The sequence below is a fragment of the Falco biarmicus genome, chromosome Z, assembly GCF_023638135.1.
Source record: "Falco biarmicus isolate bFalBia1 chromosome Z, bFalBia1.pri, whole genome shotgun sequence".
NCBI classification, from domain to species: Eukaryota; Metazoa; Chordata; class Aves; order Falconiformes; family Falconidae; genus Falco; species Falco biarmicus.
In genome coordinates, this window is record NC_079311.1 from 34,079,470 (window position 1) to 34,098,642 (window position 19,173).

Consider the following 19,173-nt stretch of genomic DNA (forward strand, 5'->3'; position numbering starts at 1 on the left):
CCACTTTCCCTTTGTATTGCAACACAGCTTGCTGGCCCCTGCTGCACTGAGCTGCTGGTAAGAAATTGTTATGAAGCCACCTTTACTGTAATAATGAGATAAAAGATGTTTTTTTGTTACAAACACTATGTTGACAATGTGGATGAGTAGAACTTCTCAAGGCATTGCACAACACTAAGACATTTAGGGTATAATTTCATTACAGTATTAAGTTAGCCTAACATCAGCATCCTCTTTTGCAGAAAGACAGCCTTGGTTACAATGAATACGTATGCATTGGGAGATCCCACACCCGCTGACGGAGGAGGTTATAAGGAGCTGTAGCAGGGATCTCTTAGCAGTGTAGCTGGCTCAACTTTAAAGGTTATTTGTAGCAGGGCTGTCTCTTCACTGCCAAAGGAGTATGAGGGGAAACAGAGGTTAGTAACTCATGAAAGCTAAGTGCTGTTGAAAGCAGCACTGGTGAAATTGAGACACATTGTCCCATCCACTGCACCAGCTTCTGTAGTAAGCAAGTAGCCTCCTGGGGTGTCCATTTGTATGCACAGGATCGAAATGAAGTGGAAATGGTAACGCAGAAAAGATGATACAGACTTCAGGAAAAGCAGACACCTTATAAAAGTTAGTTATAAAGTTTGAGATTACTACCACAGAGAACTAGTCTAAACTTCCACAGCATGTGCATCTTAAGGCTTGTCATGATCTAGAAGACATTTGGCCTTCATGCAGTTTGTCCTACATGTAACAATACATCATTTTTTAACAACTTGGGGGAAATCTTTCGCTGTGCTTAACTGGAGATTTGCTCTGGTGACAGGAAAACCTCCTTTCCTGACATGTCATCTGAGGTCTCCCCGCATCAGCCAACACCAGTAGCAAACTGCACCCATGTCATGTCGAATGGGCTCACCGCCTCACAGCATCGCGGCCTTCAGGCCCCCGCGCCCCCTATAAATTCGTGTGTACGTACGAACAAAGAGTTAACAGCAACATATACGTTTATATAACTTATATACCGTGTGTACGTACGAACAAAGCTGTTAACCGTAAACTTATACTTGTATATAACTTATAGAACAGTAACTTACACACACAGTCACACACCCCCCTTCCCGGGAACTGCCCGCCCCGCCTCGCTCAGACCCACCCCGCCCCACGCCGTGCCTGCGCGGTGAGTCCGGCACCGGCCGCGCCGCTCCCTGCGCATGCGCGTTACGGGCGTCTCAGGTGGCGCGGAGGGCGCAAGGCGAAGGCGGGGCGGAGGCGGGGCGGAGGCGGGGCGGAGGCGGGGCGGAGGCGGGGCGGAGGAGGGGCCGAGGAGGGGCCGAGGTGCGCCCCCGCCTCTGCTCCGCCTACCGCCGCGCCGTGAGTGTGACTGGCAGCCCGGGGCCGCGCGGCACTGGTCGAGCTGTTGCTCCGCCTCCTCTGCCGCTTCTTCTTCAGCGCCTTCCCCTCTCTCTCCCCCCCCCCCCCCCGTTCGCTTCTGTCGCTTCTCGTAGCTGACCTGTCCAGCTGCGCCGCGGGGGCCGGAGGGGCAAGCAGCTGCAGCCGCCATGAAGATCATACTGAAAACGCTGCAGCAGCAGACCTTCCGAATCGACATCGACGTCGAGGAGACGGTGTGGGCCCGCGCAGGGGCGGCAGGCGGTGGGGGGCCGCGCTCCTTCCCCACCCGGCCCAGGCCTTCCCCCTTCCCAGAGGAGGCAGAGCGGTCCGGGCCCTGGTGCTGGGAGCTTTGCCCTGCCCAGGGGCAATGGGCGAGAGGGGAAAGGGCGGGGGGGGGGGGCGCTTGCGCTGGGGAAAGGGCGGGCAGCATGTGCCGGGGGGAGCGGTCGTTGGATCCTCATGTGAGGGCCGGTGTTTTGAGGGCGTGATGTAGTGGTCGCCCAGGAAGAGTTTGGGAGGGGAGTGGGGCCGGCTGGGCGTTGGGAGCTCCGCCGTGGGGGAAAGGACCGGGGCCCCTCGGCGGGGGAGGGGCGGACCCCTTTCGGAGGGCCCGACCTGTCGTGGGGTGACCCCTCTTACTGGGAGCGCAGAGTGGTCTTCTGCTGGTTGAGAGCGACCTTTCACAGCCGGAGGAGAGGGGCCGTTGTGGCCTGTCCCCCGACGAATGGACATCCCTCCTTCTGGGGAAGGATGACCAGAGGGGGGAAGGCAGGGTAACTCACGTTGTGCGCTGGAGCAGAGGAGCAAGAGGATTGTAGAGCAATAAAATTTTTCTTTCGGGAAGATATGTGCCCACCGCACCCGTGGTTTAGTGGGTAACGGGATAAAGCAGTAATCTGTGCTGTTTTATATGGGGAGTCCTGGGAGTGGGTCATGTCCTCTTGGGGGGGGGGGGCGTGCAGCAGAAGGAAAATGTGCTTGCTCCCTACAGATTCCCCCCGAGGAAGGAACTGTCGGGAGGGTTGCAGGGCTCTTCTCTGCAGGAGCGTGTAGCAGAGAGGAGTTAGAGAGGAGCTGGCGAGCGTTTGCTCTTACATGCATCTGTGTACACTTAGGGAGGCGTATACTGTTGTGTGATGAAGGTGGGTGATTTTGGGAAGACTATTGTTTTGCCTACAGTGTGAGCTGCAGTGATTAATCTGTGCTTACGAGGTGAGGGAGTGCATGTGAGACTTTTGGTAGCGGCTGTAGGGTGAATGAATGTTGGTGTCTCCTGCAGAGCAGGTGTTTGGGTGTGTGGTGAGGTTTATGAGAGTTAGTCTGCCTTACTGCCAGGTTGCAGTGTCTGTGTGTCTCTGTACTTCTGAGACAGGGAGGGGGGAGAGGACATATTTTGGTTGTGGGCGAATGTTTTCTGTTCGGCACGTTAGAGTCTGCTGGAAAATCCTCAGGGAAAGAGAGTGTTCTGAGATGAGAGGAAGGGCCTTAAGTGAGTTTGCAGGTTAGAAGTTCCCTTGTCTCTTGCTTGAAGATAGATGGTTGCCTCTGATAGCCAAGTCCAAACATCCTTGTGGCTTTATTTTGAAAGATTTGAGGACTTCAGTGTCTGAAGGTATGTCTGCAGCATACATACTTTCACTGCCCAGATGTCATGTGAAACTTCTGGAAACTAGGGAACATTGCATCTGCTTTTATAAAGTCTGTTGGTTTACCCTCTTCCACTTCCATCTTAAGAAAAGTAAAGGATGACAGGTAAAAGTCAGACTAAGGGTCCGTTTGGTTGAACGGTATGGCAGAGGGAGATGGCAAATTTGTAGCAGAAGCATGTGTTAGAAACCTTGCAAGTATTTAAAACTTTGGTCTTGTTACTGAGAAAAGCCCTGTTTCCATCTTTTTTTCCAGTTCTTATTACTCAGTAAGGTCCTGGGAAATAAAATCAAGGAGAGGACTGAAGGAATGTTGCCAGTCAAAAACACCCCCTTAGCAGCTTATGAGACAGCAAAATACATTACCTAGGAATTGAATTATGGGAAATTAGACTGCACTTTCTGTTTATAAATGTAGTTGCTACAGTAGTGGCTCAGTAACTGAAACAAGAATGCTTCTCACAAGCATAATACTTCAGTTTTTATCTAGGAATGGGTGGTAAGATAGAGGAAATGGGGGTAGGACTTCAGGAAGCTGTTTTAAAGTGAGCAGGTTGAAGCCTTGAATTTATTAGCTGTAGAGGTGTGGAGGTGAAAAATGCATTTAAATGTCCTTGGTCTATTTAGACCAAAATAAGTTTTAGAAAATTATTAAGAAGTCCTTGTTGAAAGTTATAAATTGTAGAACTTAATAAGGAGAATACTTGAGCCTTCAGTTAGAAACCAAATTGGTCAAAATTGGAAAATGCTTGAAAACGTAATCTGTTAAGTGTTTCACAAGTATATGTTTGAAAGATCTCAGTATGATTTTTAAAAATCCTAATTTTATCTAAATAAGCATTGGTTTCTTAGGTTAATTTCCTAACATCTTGAAACAAATGTGTTTGTTCTGCAGAGTTCAGTAAACACTGCTTTTTAGTCTTTGTGCTATATCTGTGTGTGTGTTTCTCTGCTAGAGGTAGGCTTGTTTACTTGGATCTGTGCCCTGTACTGTGACAAGGCCAAAAAATATCTAGTTGTGATAGGCCCAGGAAACTTGTTCTAAAATTGTTTTCTGGTTCTAGCACTTCCTCCCCTTATTCTCAATAGAAAACTGAATCTGAAGAGACTTGATGTTATAGTGCAAGGTAGTATTCTAACAACAGTTTAAGCTTGTAACTGAAAGCTGTCATTAATGGTAAAGAATATTTAAACCTTCCAGTGAGAATTTGAAGTAACGTACTTTGTGATAAGTAATTAGACTTGTTACAGCTTTTACACAAGCAACTGATTCTTTTTTTGCTGCTTAATCAGACAGTTAAAGTTCAGAACATGCTTTTAATAATGTGACTTCAGTTTTAGTTTAGTTGTGGTTTAAAGTAATGGCCATCTGGGTATTGTGACTGAATGAAAATTAGACTTGAAGCATTAGTAGTCTTGCTTGTGGAAGTCCTAGGTGAAGACTGAAATGTTTTGGCTGACTTAAAAAAAGATTTAGCTTCAGGCCCTATTATTTGAGAAAGCTTATTATCAAATGAAGAAATCTTTGCAGGCATGGCTGTCTTAAGTTCTGGCGAAAAATACCTCTGGAGTGCATGTGAATGAAATGTCGTGCTCATCATGCTTTGTAGAGGAGTGGATTTACTCATGTCTAGTGTTCTGAGCTGTGAGTGAGGCAGTTCCGTACTTGAGCATTCAGACTTCCCCAGGATAAATGAAAGCATGCATTTATATGCACAACCTGTTTCTTGTGTTTGTTGGCTGACTGTGAGAGAGTAAATATATTAGACATTGTGTTAGGAGCGGATAATGAGCTCTGTCTGAAATTGATGCAGACCTGTGTAGCCACATCTGTCTGAGGTGGTGGTGACACTGTAAGCTTCTAAATCTAGTGCTTCTGTTGTAGTTATCGCTATGTACATGTGAAATAAGCTTTTAAAAAATCTCAACAGCCATTCTTCATTTTCTTTGGGAGTGAAATACCAGTTGAAAGTAAGTCTGTCTTGTTCCATTTTCAGCTTCCCTGTGCTGATAACCTAAAAACCTAATTGTCAAGAGGCAGAGAAGTGCAAGGAATATTCAGGATGTCAGTAGCCTTTTGGCTGCAGTCTGTGTGTCACCTAATACTGGCTTTCACATTCCTCTATGTCACTACGCCTTTGAACACCCAGGAAAGGCCTGCTTGTTTAACACCCTGTCAACAGGACACTTAGTTGTGAAAGTTTGAACTTGTGTATGTTCTGGTACATCCTTAATATGTTTATTGTTAAATGTGTTTATGGGGATTTTTGAATGCTAATGTTATGCCCCTTTGGTACTGGAAGCTCCTCGGTTTTAAGCTTAGACATTTAGGCTAGACATTTATGTGTCTTTTTGCAATTACTGAAAATGTCTTGTCAAGTTTGTTAATACTCAACTGATACTCACTGAAGCTGTACTAAATGTGTGGGGAGTATGCTCCAGCAAAAATGAAACAGGATCCAAAGGGTATGTAGTAAAGAAAAAATAATTCATGTTTCCACATAAAACAGGTATACTGCAGGGAAAAAGAGGTGCTACTTATAATTTTTCAAAAGACAATGTCATAGAAAATAACTTATATTTTCTGATATGTAAGAGGTATAAAAAATATTCTGACTTTGTAACAACAAGGAGGTGGTACATGTAAGGGAGGCACTTTTTAATATTTACGTGGGTGCATCAGATAAAATGACAAGCTCCTCTCATTCTCTTCAGCGAGTGCAGTGATAAAATTCTCAATGAGGGCAGACTATTGTCTGAATGGGCAGAGTATGATTTGTGAACCCATATGAAAGCAAATACTATTCGTGAACCCACAGGTTTTTAATTGGTTACGTTTGTTTGTATCTGTTGGGTATATTGACAGCTATACTAAATCAGCTAATACAAAAAGGAGATTAGTATTGAAAGCCTATGGAATTTTAAAGCATACTTTGCATCATCAAGTGTTATTCTGACTGAGGCTAGGGAAGATACATGGAAACAAATAATGGGTTGTTGTAAAAAGTATCCAATATATTTCTCAGAGCTCTCCTGGGAAACTGGGCTTCTGTTAGAAAAACACCCGATCTGGAAGTGTGAGTGAAGAATAAGGTTTTAACACAATCCAATATGTAGGTGAATGAATTGTAAGTAGCAGTACATGTATCTCATTAGGAAGTGTGTTTTTCTTTTTTTGTGAAGATACAAATATCATAGATTTAGTTTTGGTCATTGTAGTTTTGCTCAATGTGTACTTTATTGTATTTGTTAGAAGAATTAACTTAAAACAATCCTGTAAGAGCTAGATGACCTCCTTCCTACATGTGTTTCAGTGTAGATTAATCCTGCAGCACTTGCTGCTAAAAAGATCGTTTTTACATTTCTCTGAGAGTTTATAATCTTAGTGTTTAGAGAAGTGCCCTCATGATCCTGTTCAAAATCCAGAAATAGCCTTCTAGTTGTCTTTATGTCTAAAGTCCTGATATTTTTCTCTAATTCTTCTTTGGTTTTACAGCAGGTGTCTTACTGTTCTTCTAGAGCATTCTTATGTTGCTCTTGTATCTCCTAGGATTTTATTGGCGTGTATATGTGCTTTTGCAGTCATAGGAGGTGTGAATTTGAAGGGCCTGTACTTTCTGCTTGAGGATTGATAGATGACTGCAAAAATTGTAGCTTCGGAGACTACCAGACTAAGAGTGTCAGGGAGTATTTACATTGTTTTTTCATTATTTTTATACTTCGCAGACTGTAGCATTTTCAGGTTATGTTCTTTGAAAATTCATGTTTATTTTATTAACTGTCGCGGGGGGGGGGGGGGGGTTAATAGTGCTTTTCTTCTGTAGCTAGTTTTTTTCCCTGTTTCCTGGCTAGAGTTAGAATTTTCAAGCATGGGAGGTTCTAATTCCTGCCTGAACAAGGAATATTCAGGAATATTTTCCTTAAATCTTAGTGAGTGTTCTAACATAATTTGCAAAGGACTTTGGGGGGGGGGGTGACACAAATTCATTAAAATTTAATAAAAGAAAGGTTAATATAGTATAAATTATGAATACAACTAATTTTATTCATATTGGAATTTTACGGGTTAGCCATTTCTCAAATGCATTGGCTCTTTGACCATAATTTCAGAAGTGTTTTATTTGGAATGTTCTTATCCAGTTTATCTGTTGGCAAAAGTTAAATTTATACTCCTAATAATTTATCAGTATTACAATTGTATTATGAGATTATATTTCTCAACAATCCAAACTTCCCTGGACCACCATTCCCAAGGTGGCCAGTAAACTGAGTAGTGTATTGGTTGTATGCACTTATGGATAGCTCTGTACATAATTGTGTCTTATATTTAAAGTCTGTTTTGCAGGTATGATTGGTGAGTGAAGATATCTGTCTTTGATATGGATAACAACAACAGGCTGGAAGGTGATCCCTTTGGAACTTAAGGAGAACAGAGAGTGCATGATGAATAAAGCAGAGTATGAGCAGATGACCATGCTACTGTCTGCAGTCTCATTACTGTTCTTGTGTGTACAAGGGCGTATGTACTGGCAAACCTTCTGAAAGTATTTTCCCTGTATTTCTGAAACACAGGAAAATACTTTCCTGAAGGTACATTTATAGGGCTATGTAAACTTATAGGTATGGAGGAAATGGCTGCCAGTGTCTTCTTCCACCAAGATTTGTATCTTTGACCACTGATCCAGGCAGGATACGTGGATGGAGTAGACTCACTGAGACAAATTACCTTTTATTTTACAGGATATAGTCAGGTGCAGCATGTCTTATCTGGGCCTGTAAGGGCCAGACAGGAGGCCTCAGTGGCTCTCCTCTGCATGTTACCCTACAGGGAACGCCAAATAAGCATTAAAAGAGGAAAGGGCTTGTGACTGCTGTAAGCATACTGAGTTGGAATATGGTCTACAGGCTAACTGACTCTAGTTCTCCCTGTCTCTGTTGTTCCCTCTGGTTTTGTACCAGAGGCATGTTAAGATCAGGGAAGGGAAGAACTGGGGCTGAAATTCTTACCCCCATCCCCCCAGCTTGAATATCTGTGTTTCACACCTTGTATTTCTAACTTGTTTTTTATTTTGTTATCTAAGTGAAAGGCACTAATGCATATCAAAATAAAACTTGTTCTACCCCTCCAACTGGTCTGTCAGTAAGCAGTATTGGGGAAGGTTTTTTATGTGTCTTTTTGCAATTACTGAAAATGTCTTGTCAAGTTTGTTAATACTCAAACCACTATATTGCTTTTACACTTACTATAAATCAGTGGAGTGTATCTGTGTTGTAAAAATGGTATGCTTAGAGTACTGGAGGGTTGTTTATGCTAATCAACATGACAATGCAAGAGTCACCGCTCAGAGAATGTAGGCTTGCTCCTTAAAACAAACCCTTGTGGGTTCATAGGGAGCACTCAAAACTGTCAATAGCTGCATCTTTCTGCCTTTTATTTTTTTTTGAAAGGCGCAGGTAGCTGAGGGGTTTTTTTTCCTGTTGCTTAAAGCTCTGCTTTATGTTGAAATCTGTGTGTTCATGTAGTTAGTAAAAAGCAGTGTGCTGCTGCTCTTTTAGTCACTATTTAGCATCAGAAACTGGCCCTGGTGTATCCTGTTTTAAACAGGGCTTAGATCAATTTTGAAATGAAGGGTAGAAATGTTTAGAGGCCAACTTTGAGATCAGAAACAAATTGCCCAGAGATCAACAAAATGAATAGCAGCAACAACTAGACTGATAAACTTCACCTAAGTGTAGATGAGCTCAGGTTTGGAGAGGAAATTAGAAAGGCAGAGGTAATTGCTCAGGAAGTAAATGTCAGAGCTAAATCTGGATTTGTACCTTGCCAGTTCCAGACTACCTTCCAAGCAATGCTGCTGCTTTATGTGTATACAAACTTCAGCAGAGTAATTGCAAATAGTAAATATAGAAGTTTATGAATACTTTATACTGTCTATGAGGCTGTTTTCAAATATTGGAATAATTTTAACTGCCTTGTTCATTTGAGTAAAAATGTTTATTTTTCCAGTCACACACTAATGTCGCAAACCTGACTGGTTCTTCACAATTGCGGCATCTGTCCTGCCTTTGGGACACAAAGTAGGGCAGCTGTCTCTTCATGCAACCACCGTGGTGGGCTTCTGATTAAATATGAGCATCTTGTTTAGGAAGACAGTGTAAGAGATTACTGTTAAGTGCAGGTTTGTGCCAGCAAAATCTGCTTTTATTATTTGTAGGGAGAAGTAGCTAGAACCAAATGTGTTCTTATCAGTAAAGCTACTATAAAGCATTTACTTAGGAGTCGAGTAGTTTATTATCCTTTGGACATTTCAGTAGCAGGCACAACATTAATCTGTTGCTGATCATGGAATTCGACTAAGGGTAATAAAGACTGTTGCACTAGTCAGTTTGTTGCTTCATTAGCTGGTTTATTGTTCGATACAACTCATTGGTCTCACGTGACTTTGAGCAATGTCTTGTGTGGCAGTTACTATACCACGTTATTGTGTGGTAAATGTTTTCAAAGGCATTGGGAGGGAAAACTCAGGAATGAAAACTTCCATCTTTGTCTAAATGATGACTTTCCCCAGAGTGAGGGAGAAACCTATTTGGTCTGTTAAAGAAAAGATGGGGATTAGTGGAGAGTTACAAGATTTAAAAACCCTTCTGCTCAGTTTCTTCTCAAAGAGAAACAGTAATTTTCATAGTCCTTTTATTAATTTGATGATTTCGAGTAAAAGTCGGTAGAAACATGATGGAATTGAAGAACACAAAGCTTAATGTTTGGACTCAGCTGCCTGATTGACAGTCAGTCTTTTGGCACTGGGTGTCAAATGAGCCGCATAGATTAATGAGTTGAATTCACTAAAAAATGGAACCCTGGAGCTCATAGATCCTGGAACTTCGAGTAAGAGTGGTAATGCTGCTCTACTATGTGTGCTGGCCACCTACCTGTTCCCAAGGGAAATGACTTTCCACCAGAGCAGGTGGAGGAAAGAGGTGCTAGTAGGGTAAGGAAGACTGAAGAGAAAGATTTAATAAGCTGTATAAATATTTTATAGTGGTAAGCACCATGGGAGGTGGGAAGGCTATTCATGCTTGAATTATACTAATTTCTTCTTATGCTGATGTTATTAATAGTCTGTGTATTAATTTGGGCTGGAAATTGGGAAAAGGCTTCCAAGATCAGAATAAACTTTGTAGGAGCCTTGTGGTAGAAGTAACAGCAAATGATCATACTTGTTTTTAGGTACAGGTTAATTGGATTCCTCATGAAGACAGATTGTGGTGTTGAAGGCGGAAATGTGGCTTGATGTTGAAAGCGGCCCTTCTTAGTTTTATATTTATTTTCTGTAGAGATCTCAAATTCAGAAATTTATCTTGCCTGTGTAATTACAAATTAAAATTGATTGGAAGTATACTGTTCACTTTAGTAGGAATTACAAAATATATCTTTGAATCAACTGATACTTTTTCTTTTCTGTTTTAGCTTAGTATATAAGGTAGGAGGAATGGAAATTGATCTGTGAGAGGGAAGGGAAGGAGTCTGCTCAGTGTACTGAGCTATGGGAGCTACTTGCCTAGATGGAACCCAGCATGCCCTGTTTGGCTGGCTTCAGTAACTGTAGGGAACAACTAGGCAACTTAGCACTACAGGTTCATGTAACATGTTTCTAGGATGCCCAGCTGGGATGCAGTTAGGGACTGGTATCTCTCTGGAAGACCTCATTTTTACCACTTAGGAGTCAGTGAGCTCTGACTCGGTTAAAGAAATGTCGGGGCATCTATTCTTGAGGACACTGTGTTCAGTACAATCTCTGAACAGTAAAAAGTTTCACATCTAAATGGATAGGGGGCAGAAGAAAATTGTCTTAAGCTAGCCTCTGTGGCATAAGTGTGCTGTTTCTGAATATTTAAGGTCTTTGGAGATTAATCGATGCTCATTCTTACAGGTGGCGTCATAAAGTGTGGGTTCCCTTTATTCTGCTGGAAAATTTATTAGGGCAGAAGAAGAATAGGTTTCTCTGAGGACTGAAATATGTTTTGAACTCTGATGAGGTAGAATAAAGCTAAGTAGCCTGGAGGTGTGGTTTATGGATTTGTATTTTTGAGAAAAATATCATAATGTTATGGATGCCAAGGTTGACTATCTTAAACCTGCTTTCTAAGTTTGACAGATAACGTGCTGGATGTGCTTTCCCAAAATTAATTTTCACTTACTAACCTTGAACTGATGGTGATGCTGATGTCTAGATTCTGAGTGGCCTAATTTGCTAGAGGCAAAGTTTAGGCTGTTGCTCTTTTCAGCAGCTCACTGTACCACTAGCTGTGCGATGCAACTGGCTTTCTGAAGAGCAGTGAGAGGGCTTCTGCCTTCCTGAAAAAGCAGCATTTCCAGTTTCAATCTAAACGAAGGTGGTTCAGGCTACTGTGTTTGACATACAGATTGTGTAGGGAACTTGGTCTTTTGTTTTGGCAGAACTAAAGGCATGAGTATCTTTTCGTTAGTGGGTGCTAAGTCATCAGTCATTCTAGTTAGAACTACAGGAAGAAATTTTATGCCACTAGCATGTTACTGTAAAATTGGATGTATTTGCTGTTATCTGTTCCTTTTTTTATTATGAGAGTTAGTGTTGTATCCTCTGCAAATGAAGTGTTTCTGGCCACTTAGGCTAGGCAGTGATGAAAGCCAAAAGAAGAGGCAGGCACTGTTTATAAAAACTTATTTTAGCCTAAGTGTTTCTTGAATTTCTGCCTGAAACAGGAAAATGCTGACATCTGCAGCTGACTGCATTCTCTTGCAGATTCAAGTGGTTAAGAGCTGCCTTAAGTACAAGTCCGTTCATTTGTTCCTTTCAATGGGTATGACCACTTAGGTGAATTCATTTGAGTTACGACAGATTCGCTTATGTAAATTACTATTCTGTATAAACAGCTAAAAAATGTTCTGAAATGTATTTTCTGGAATTGACTATTTTGTACACTTCCTGTTTTACAGGAATAATCTGAACTATGTTACAGAATTTTTAGTTATTTGGAATTTCTTACGTGTTAAGTTACTGTCAGTCACCATAGCACAGTAGGTACCTCTTGAATGGCAAAAGTTTACAGAGTGAATGTCCATTTAAAGGAGGCCTATGTTAATAATCTTTGCCTTTGCAAATGGCAGTGTGTTTATGGGTGTAGTTAGCAAAATACTGTAAGTCAGCCGCGCTATGTTAAGCCTAAACTTAGTTTAGATTTTTGTAAACTGTCAGCTGGAGATATGTGTAAGAACTGAAGTAGTTTGTGTTTGAATTTAGTATATGATCTCTTAAACTGATAGACATATATTGCAGAACCTGAGGGTTCATGCAATGAAAGCATAGCTCTAGACAGAAGGTTTTGGAAGAGGGCAGCGTGCCAGGTCACTTGCAGTACATCAATCACACTGTAGTGTGGGGAAGCACCACATGTGAGGTGCACAGCAAAGGCAAATGAATAGCTGTAATTTTTCTGTCAGTATTTCACTATAGTAAATATCTTCTTTGCATGTATCCAGTTACTGTATAGTAATTAACCTGTGTGTTTAATGTGTACTCACCTGCACTATGACATTTAGCTGTTCAGACATTTTTGAGAGAACACATTTTGGTTTTGTCCCTTGTAGGAAATACTAGTCCAGAATAAAACTCAAACAATAAAACATGAGGAGAACAAAGTAGATGTTTGAAACCAGTAGCTTGAGTGCAGTGGACATGAAAGAAGCCTGAGGTTTTTTCCCTCAAAATAATCATACCTGCTGTGACAAATAAGGTGACTGTGAAGGAAAGAAGAAGCTTAGAAACATCTTCAAGTGATTAATACAGGGGCATAAAATATTAATAGGTAAGCAGTGTGCTAAAAGGTAGGTGTTTGAAAACAGAACAGGCTTTTAGCATGATTTAGGGTTAATTTGCCCTAGTGGGTACAGGACGCTTAACTGGAGTTGCCAGAGGTATCTGATGCTTTAAAGGTCAGGAAAAACTGCTTAATGGCTTATCCATGACCTAAAGAGACTGTTCTGTTGTCAGGTGAGTGACTTCCAGAGTTAAATAATTATTGGGGCTGGAATTAACAGTTTTTTTTTTTTTTAGTTTTCAAGAGAATTTCAAGGAAATACTCTTTTAAAATAAATGTAAATCCAGAGATGGAACAGAACAAACTCTTGTAAGTGCATAAGAATGATGATGCTATCAGAAAATTATTATTAAAATGTGTAATAGTTTGACCCTGCCTGTGACAGTGAGCTGTGGTTAATTTTGCTGTGGAAGAGCAGCTGGCTGGCTGGGGACTGATCCTGAAGCTTTTGACATGTGCTGGGGTGGCATGTGTAACAATTATTCCAAAAGCATCCTTCCTCCATCTGCTGAGGAAAGAAGGAGTTGGCTTCCTATTTTAGTGTAGTCTTATAAGGGTGAAGTCATATGTTGTGTTCTGTATCCTTGTGGCTAGTGTTATAAACACCTAAGGTGTAAGTTTAGAGAAGGGGGTTGATTCTGCAGGTCTCCTTTGTTGGGTCACGAAGCTTGATAAAACAAATGCTCTGTTTTATGTGTACTGCTGAGAAGACGCAGCTTCATTGTGAGTGTTAGTTTGGTTTGTTCCTGTTGGACCAGACATCCAAATTGAAAGGATTAGCCTGGTAGAGAGACTGATGGGGAGAAGAAGCAAGGGGACCAATGAAGGAAAAGGAGAGAGGTAATACAAAGGTCTAAGACTATGTTAACAGAATAACAACGTGAAGCCAGGAAACATGACTGGCATGTGAAATAGATGACAGATTTTAATTATACTGAGAATCGCAAAGCTCAGCTGCTCACAAAGTATTTCCATTTAGCACCAGAAAATATGTTTCAGTGTATTTAGTACTCAGGCAACCCTAGTAGTGAGCTGCAGCTTTAAAAATTAACAAAAAATGGAAATACTACAGCTACCTGTGACACACATAGTTGCCAGTCTGTTAACTGTTAAGCTAAACATATTTTCACATGCTCAGTTGCTTAAATAGCTAGGTATATGCATCTCAATTACAAGGTTTCATAAAAAAAGCTTATGAATATTCAGAGAAGAAAAAAGACACTTCAGAAGATGGAGTTAGTTTGTAGTAACAAGTTCATGACAGATTGGTTGTCTTTGTTTTAAATATACTTGGAGTGTCTGTCAGGAAGCAAGAAGTATGAATGTATACTAGCAGTTTGTCTTAAAACATGATTTCAGATGTATTGGTACAGAAGTGCTTCTACAGGAACATTGTTTATCTCCTCGGGATAGCATTATTTAGTCTTTCTGGAGAATACAGGCATTCTGATATGTGACAACTAACATCTTGTGAGCTAGTGTATGTGTTGCTCTGAAAGTGTGGACTGTGGCAGTGGTTTGTCTAAGTAAGTAAACAAGACAAAATGGTTTCTTATGTAGGCTTAAAATTGCTATGTAAAGCTCCAGAAATTTTGGGAGAGGGGAAAGAGTTACCTTACCAAAGAAATAGGCATTCTGTGAAGAGTCATCATGATGTAGTAAGCCATGAGCTGTGCATAGAATGTGTGCCCCCAGCAGTGAGGGCAAGAACCAGGAGGGGGTAATGGGTCAGTAGATAAAAGCATTTTTTTTGTGCAGACTTCTCAGTTTTTCACTCCATTAGAAACTTGGACTTAAAAGATTTCTCATGGAGACGTTACTTATCTAATTTGATTAAGCACAAGAGATTATTTGGTAAGGGAACATGTTGCTCTGCAAGTGGTTACAATGACATCTTTGGAAGACTGATGTACTTGACATAATCAAGATATGACTGAAAACTCCTTTTTGGTGTTTAAAACTTAGAATCAAGTGTACTTAAGTAGGTTTGTACTGTGATTTTTTTTTATTTTTTTTTAATGAAGACTGTTTCTGTCCTTCAGGTGAAGGCACTGAAAGAGAAGATTGAATTAGAAAAGGGGAAAGATGCTTTTCCAGTGGCTGGCCAAAAACTAATTTATGGAGGTAATGGATATTCTGATGATACTGTATGTGAATCTACCTTATTTTTCATGTTCTTTGATGTGAATGTTAAATCTTCTAAAGATTGTAAGTACTGAAATGCAAACAGGTTAAAAAAACCCCAATAGACCAAGCCAACAACAAACATTGTCAAAGGGAATTCTTAATTTTGAATGGGAATTTGTCAGATTTATTTAATATATGTGTGTCTGTTATCTTTGCTCTTTTGGTAAAAAATGCTAACAGCTTCAGGCCTGGGTGGGATATCCTAGGTGAAGAAGAAGAAACGCTGTTGTTAAAAGAAATCAGAATTTAAGCAGATAATGCTTCATATTATAGGTTAACATAAATTTGTTCAGTTTATGCTGTATATAGCTGAAGTGTTCCTGTGTATACCTCAGAGGGTTAAAAATCAGATTATTTCTTTTTGTATTAACAGAAGAAACCTACCACCAAATTCTTGCTATACAAAGATACTTTCAATACTTTTGAGCTCTGTCATTAGAGACATGTATTATGTGCTAACAAACAGCAGACTAATGTCAGATAAAGACATGAAGTTACTTCATGTGAGCTAACATAGTTGGCATTTTTTTTGGCAATATTTAGGAGTTTTCTACCTGGCTGCTCCATTCTGGCACTAATACACAGGTCCTTTTTTTGTTTGCTTGTTCTTGTTTCATGTCAGAAGTTAAAAGTTTTATTCCAGTACTGCCTCTCAGGCATTTCCCCCTCAAACTGTGCTTGAAAGAAACTTTGGTCTTACTGCTTCGGTGTACTGCTTTGTAAACAGTATTGGATTTCCACTTCTAGTAAGCTAAAGCCACTGATGACAATAGAAAGATGCCAATGGAAGAGAAATTGGGAGTCTCTTTTGTGTTTGTACAGGCTCCTCAGGACTATGTTTCTTATGAAGTTTTATGTCCCTTGTACTTAGTGAAGGGAATGCACATCAAGGACATGCAAGTCAAAGTTGCATGTATAATAAAGAAAGATGGGCAAGGCAGAAGGCCTTGTGCAATATATATATAATTGCATGACACAATATTATACTGCAGTGATTAAAAGAAATCAGGGGTTACATAAGAAGATATGATGGGACTTGAGTATTTTTCAGAAGTCAGAATTCATGGGTGGCATTGTACAATCCTCACAAGGAGCAGGAAATGTAGGAAATAAGTTTTAGAATAGAAGACAGTCTAAAGATTGATTGTAATTTTTTTACCTGGATGAGAGATACAAGGGTGTTTTGATGACATTTTTACATTAAAATGAGCTTTTAAAATTTTCATAGTTTGGTAAAACAGGGTGGTATCCTAACTGAACCGATTATAACATTTGTTATTAAAAATACTTTGAAATTTAAAAAAAAGTTTTGCTTATTAGTGGTGTTAGATCTGTTACATTGTCATCTGTATTAGGGTAAAGTCTAGAAACCCTGGAAAGGTGTGTCCTGAGAAGGTAGGGCATCTGCATTTATACACTGTGCAAGCACCTTCTCCAAAGTGCCTATAAATCAGAAAATTGTAAGTAAACCTGTGCAGGTTCTGAGTAGATGCTGCAGTTATCTGTTACAGGTATTACTACTGCTACTACAGTACATATAACATGGTCTTCAGTATTTGACCTGCAAGGCTGGAACCAGTAGAAAATAGAGCACAAATGAGGTGGTACTGTCCTAAGTGCCATAATGCATATGCATTGCTTGACTTCCTTGCAATCATCAGGATAACTAATTAGCAGGACATATCCTTAAGTGGTGTATTCCACTAGCATTATGAAAATGTGTTTTTCCCTTAGTCCTTGGCACATCTTTGGAAAGTGAATAAATTCAAATAATGAAATATTTCCTGAAAATTCTGTAGTAGGAAGAGGTGCTATAAAACTCACTGGAATACAAACTTAAGTTTGTGATTTGTGATACTGCCTCTAAATCAGCTTATCCTAAAAAAAAGTCTGTAGTTGAATATATTTCTGAGTTCTTGTCGTGTGAGGCAAATCTACTTTGCCACAGTACCATCTCTGCTTAATCTCTGCTTATGAAACATCCAAAGCAGTAGTATGATGCACATTTCTAGCTTTGATCCTCCTTTTTTTTAATCCTCCTGTCAAGGTAGCAGGGTATGGAATGGTTCTAGCTTTTTCTAATGTTTAGCATTCTTTTAAGAACAAATTTTTAAAGTTGCGAAGTCGCTTACGTAATGCAGATAAATTTGGTCTGTGGGAGAGAGCTGTAGATGTCTGCATCTGAAGGGCAGACAAAACATAAGCAGGCAGGAATTTTCTTGTTGTGTCTAGAGTGTCAGGTAGGTCTAAGTTACTCAGTTAAGCTTATTGTATGCTAAAGCCTTTCCTCTATATTACTTGTATCTGTGTAAAAGGTGGTCCAATTAATCTTTTTCTAGATTTAGTGGTGCTGTTTTAAATGATCTGAAGCATCTTCAACACTGCTGGAAACAGCCTTCAAGCTAAGAAGTACTGTGGACATCATAGGAGGAAAATTACTGATAGCTGTACTGCCAAAGCTTAAGTGCTGAAACGCTTTTTCCTGGGTTATTAATGGTTATATATTTGCATAAAACATGCTTTTATGGTTGTTTTGGGAACTGTGTTTATGTGAGGGAATCCCAAGATCTTCTAATGATCTGTTAAATAACTTAATTTATATCTGTTTAATTTGCCAGGTAAAATTCTTGATGATGACACTGCTCTTAAAGAATACAAAATAGATGAGAAGAGCTTTGTGGTGGTTATGGTGACAAAAGTGAGTAGTCATTATTTTTGAGAAGGAAACTGCATTCACTTCATTATTTTTCTCATTGTCATGACAGACTGTATATGCCTATCCTTAAAACCAGTGGAATGCGATCATGTGGAAGTTTTGATGGACAGTAAAAATAAATTATTGTGTGCATAGGTAGGAATTACTGATTTGCAGCCCTATTTTGCCTATACTGAGTGTTTACATTCAGAGAAAAAACTTGAGTGGCTGATTTTACTGTTTCTTCATTTTCCCAGTGATACTGTTAAAAGGAACCTGGATAGTCTGTTGTTAAATCCTCTGTACAGAACCGTTCAGGTTTGCGATGTTGTTTTTCTGAACTCATGGTTGTTTATTTTGTCATGCTCAACAGCATAAATGGTAGAGAAAATATACATATTTCAATCAAACCTATGAGTTTTGAATGACTGCAGTGGCAAATTAAAGGGGGTGATAGACATTTATTTGAAATACCTCTCCTCTTAAGCCGTTGCTTGATTGCTTCCAGGAATGAAGTCACTGATTTTCTAGGCATTCCAGACTGTTGGGGTATGAATAAAACTGGCTTCATCTGTCTTGAGATAATGAAGTTGGTTTTGTAGTTAGAGATCGGTCGTCTGACAAAGAAAACCTATATTCAGTTGCCCTTTGCTTCTGTCTGGTATTGGCTCACTAAATTCTCTGTTTGAATGTAACTGTTCCTTCTGAACAAACAGCATTCCAGCCTGTGGCTTGTGTGGAGGAGAGGTATTTTTCTGTACAAGAAAACAGGTGCAAATATGACTTCAGAGTATACAGCTTTCATTTTGTTTATAGCAGAAGAAACACAGACTTTCATGAAGAACTGCTAAATGCAATACTTTATATTAAAAGACCTGTGTTTTGGAATTGGACATATCTTCAGTGTTAAGGTCTTTTTGCTAAGTCTGTAAGCTCAGTTTTTCCCTTAATCTTCTGGATCAGACATGCCTTGTCATGTAGGCACAACTGCCAACTTTGTCTGAAGCTCAGGCGTGTTGCAGTGAGGTTTTTTCTTTGAGTGATTCTTAAAATGTTCTTTATTGTGCCTGTGAAGTTGGCAGCTATTAATTCTCAACCGCCTGTCCTTTCAGACAAAAGAAGGAGGAAATATGCCCCCCTCCCCCAGTTCAAGCAAACTTGTCAAAAGTGATTTGCTTTGAATGAGTAGTTGGGTTTTGTTAAAGTTCAGCTATTCATCTGTGTAAGGCAGAGATGGCCGTCAGCCTTACCGATATTTGCAGGTAAGGGACAGCAGTAATTACAGCTTTCAAAAATGTAATTCTTTACCTTAGCAAGAAGTTACATGCATTCTGAAAAGTGTAATTTCTGTATAATGGGATTAATGGATTAGTATTGCGTTCAATCCAAATTAATGTTTTG

The 19,173-nt window shown here is 40.1% G+C and overlaps 1 protein-coding gene across 1 annotated transcript in view; it reads left to right on the forward strand.

Moving 5' to 3' along the window:
- Positions 1-1,447: 1,447 nt before the first annotated feature.
- Positions 1,448-19,173, forward strand: part of RAD23B (RAD23 homolog B, nucleotide excision repair protein) — a 35,176-nt gene continuing 17,450 nt past the window's right edge. The window contains exons 1-3 of the mRNA XM_056324309.1: positions 1,448-1,619; positions 14,933-15,014; positions 17,696-17,775. Coding sequence (XP_056180284.1) covers positions 1,554-1,619; positions 14,933-15,014; positions 17,696-17,775 — 228 coding nt within the window. The 5' untranslated portion in view covers positions 1,448-1,553. The remainder of the gene's footprint in view (positions 1,620-14,932; positions 15,015-17,695; positions 17,776-19,173) is intronic.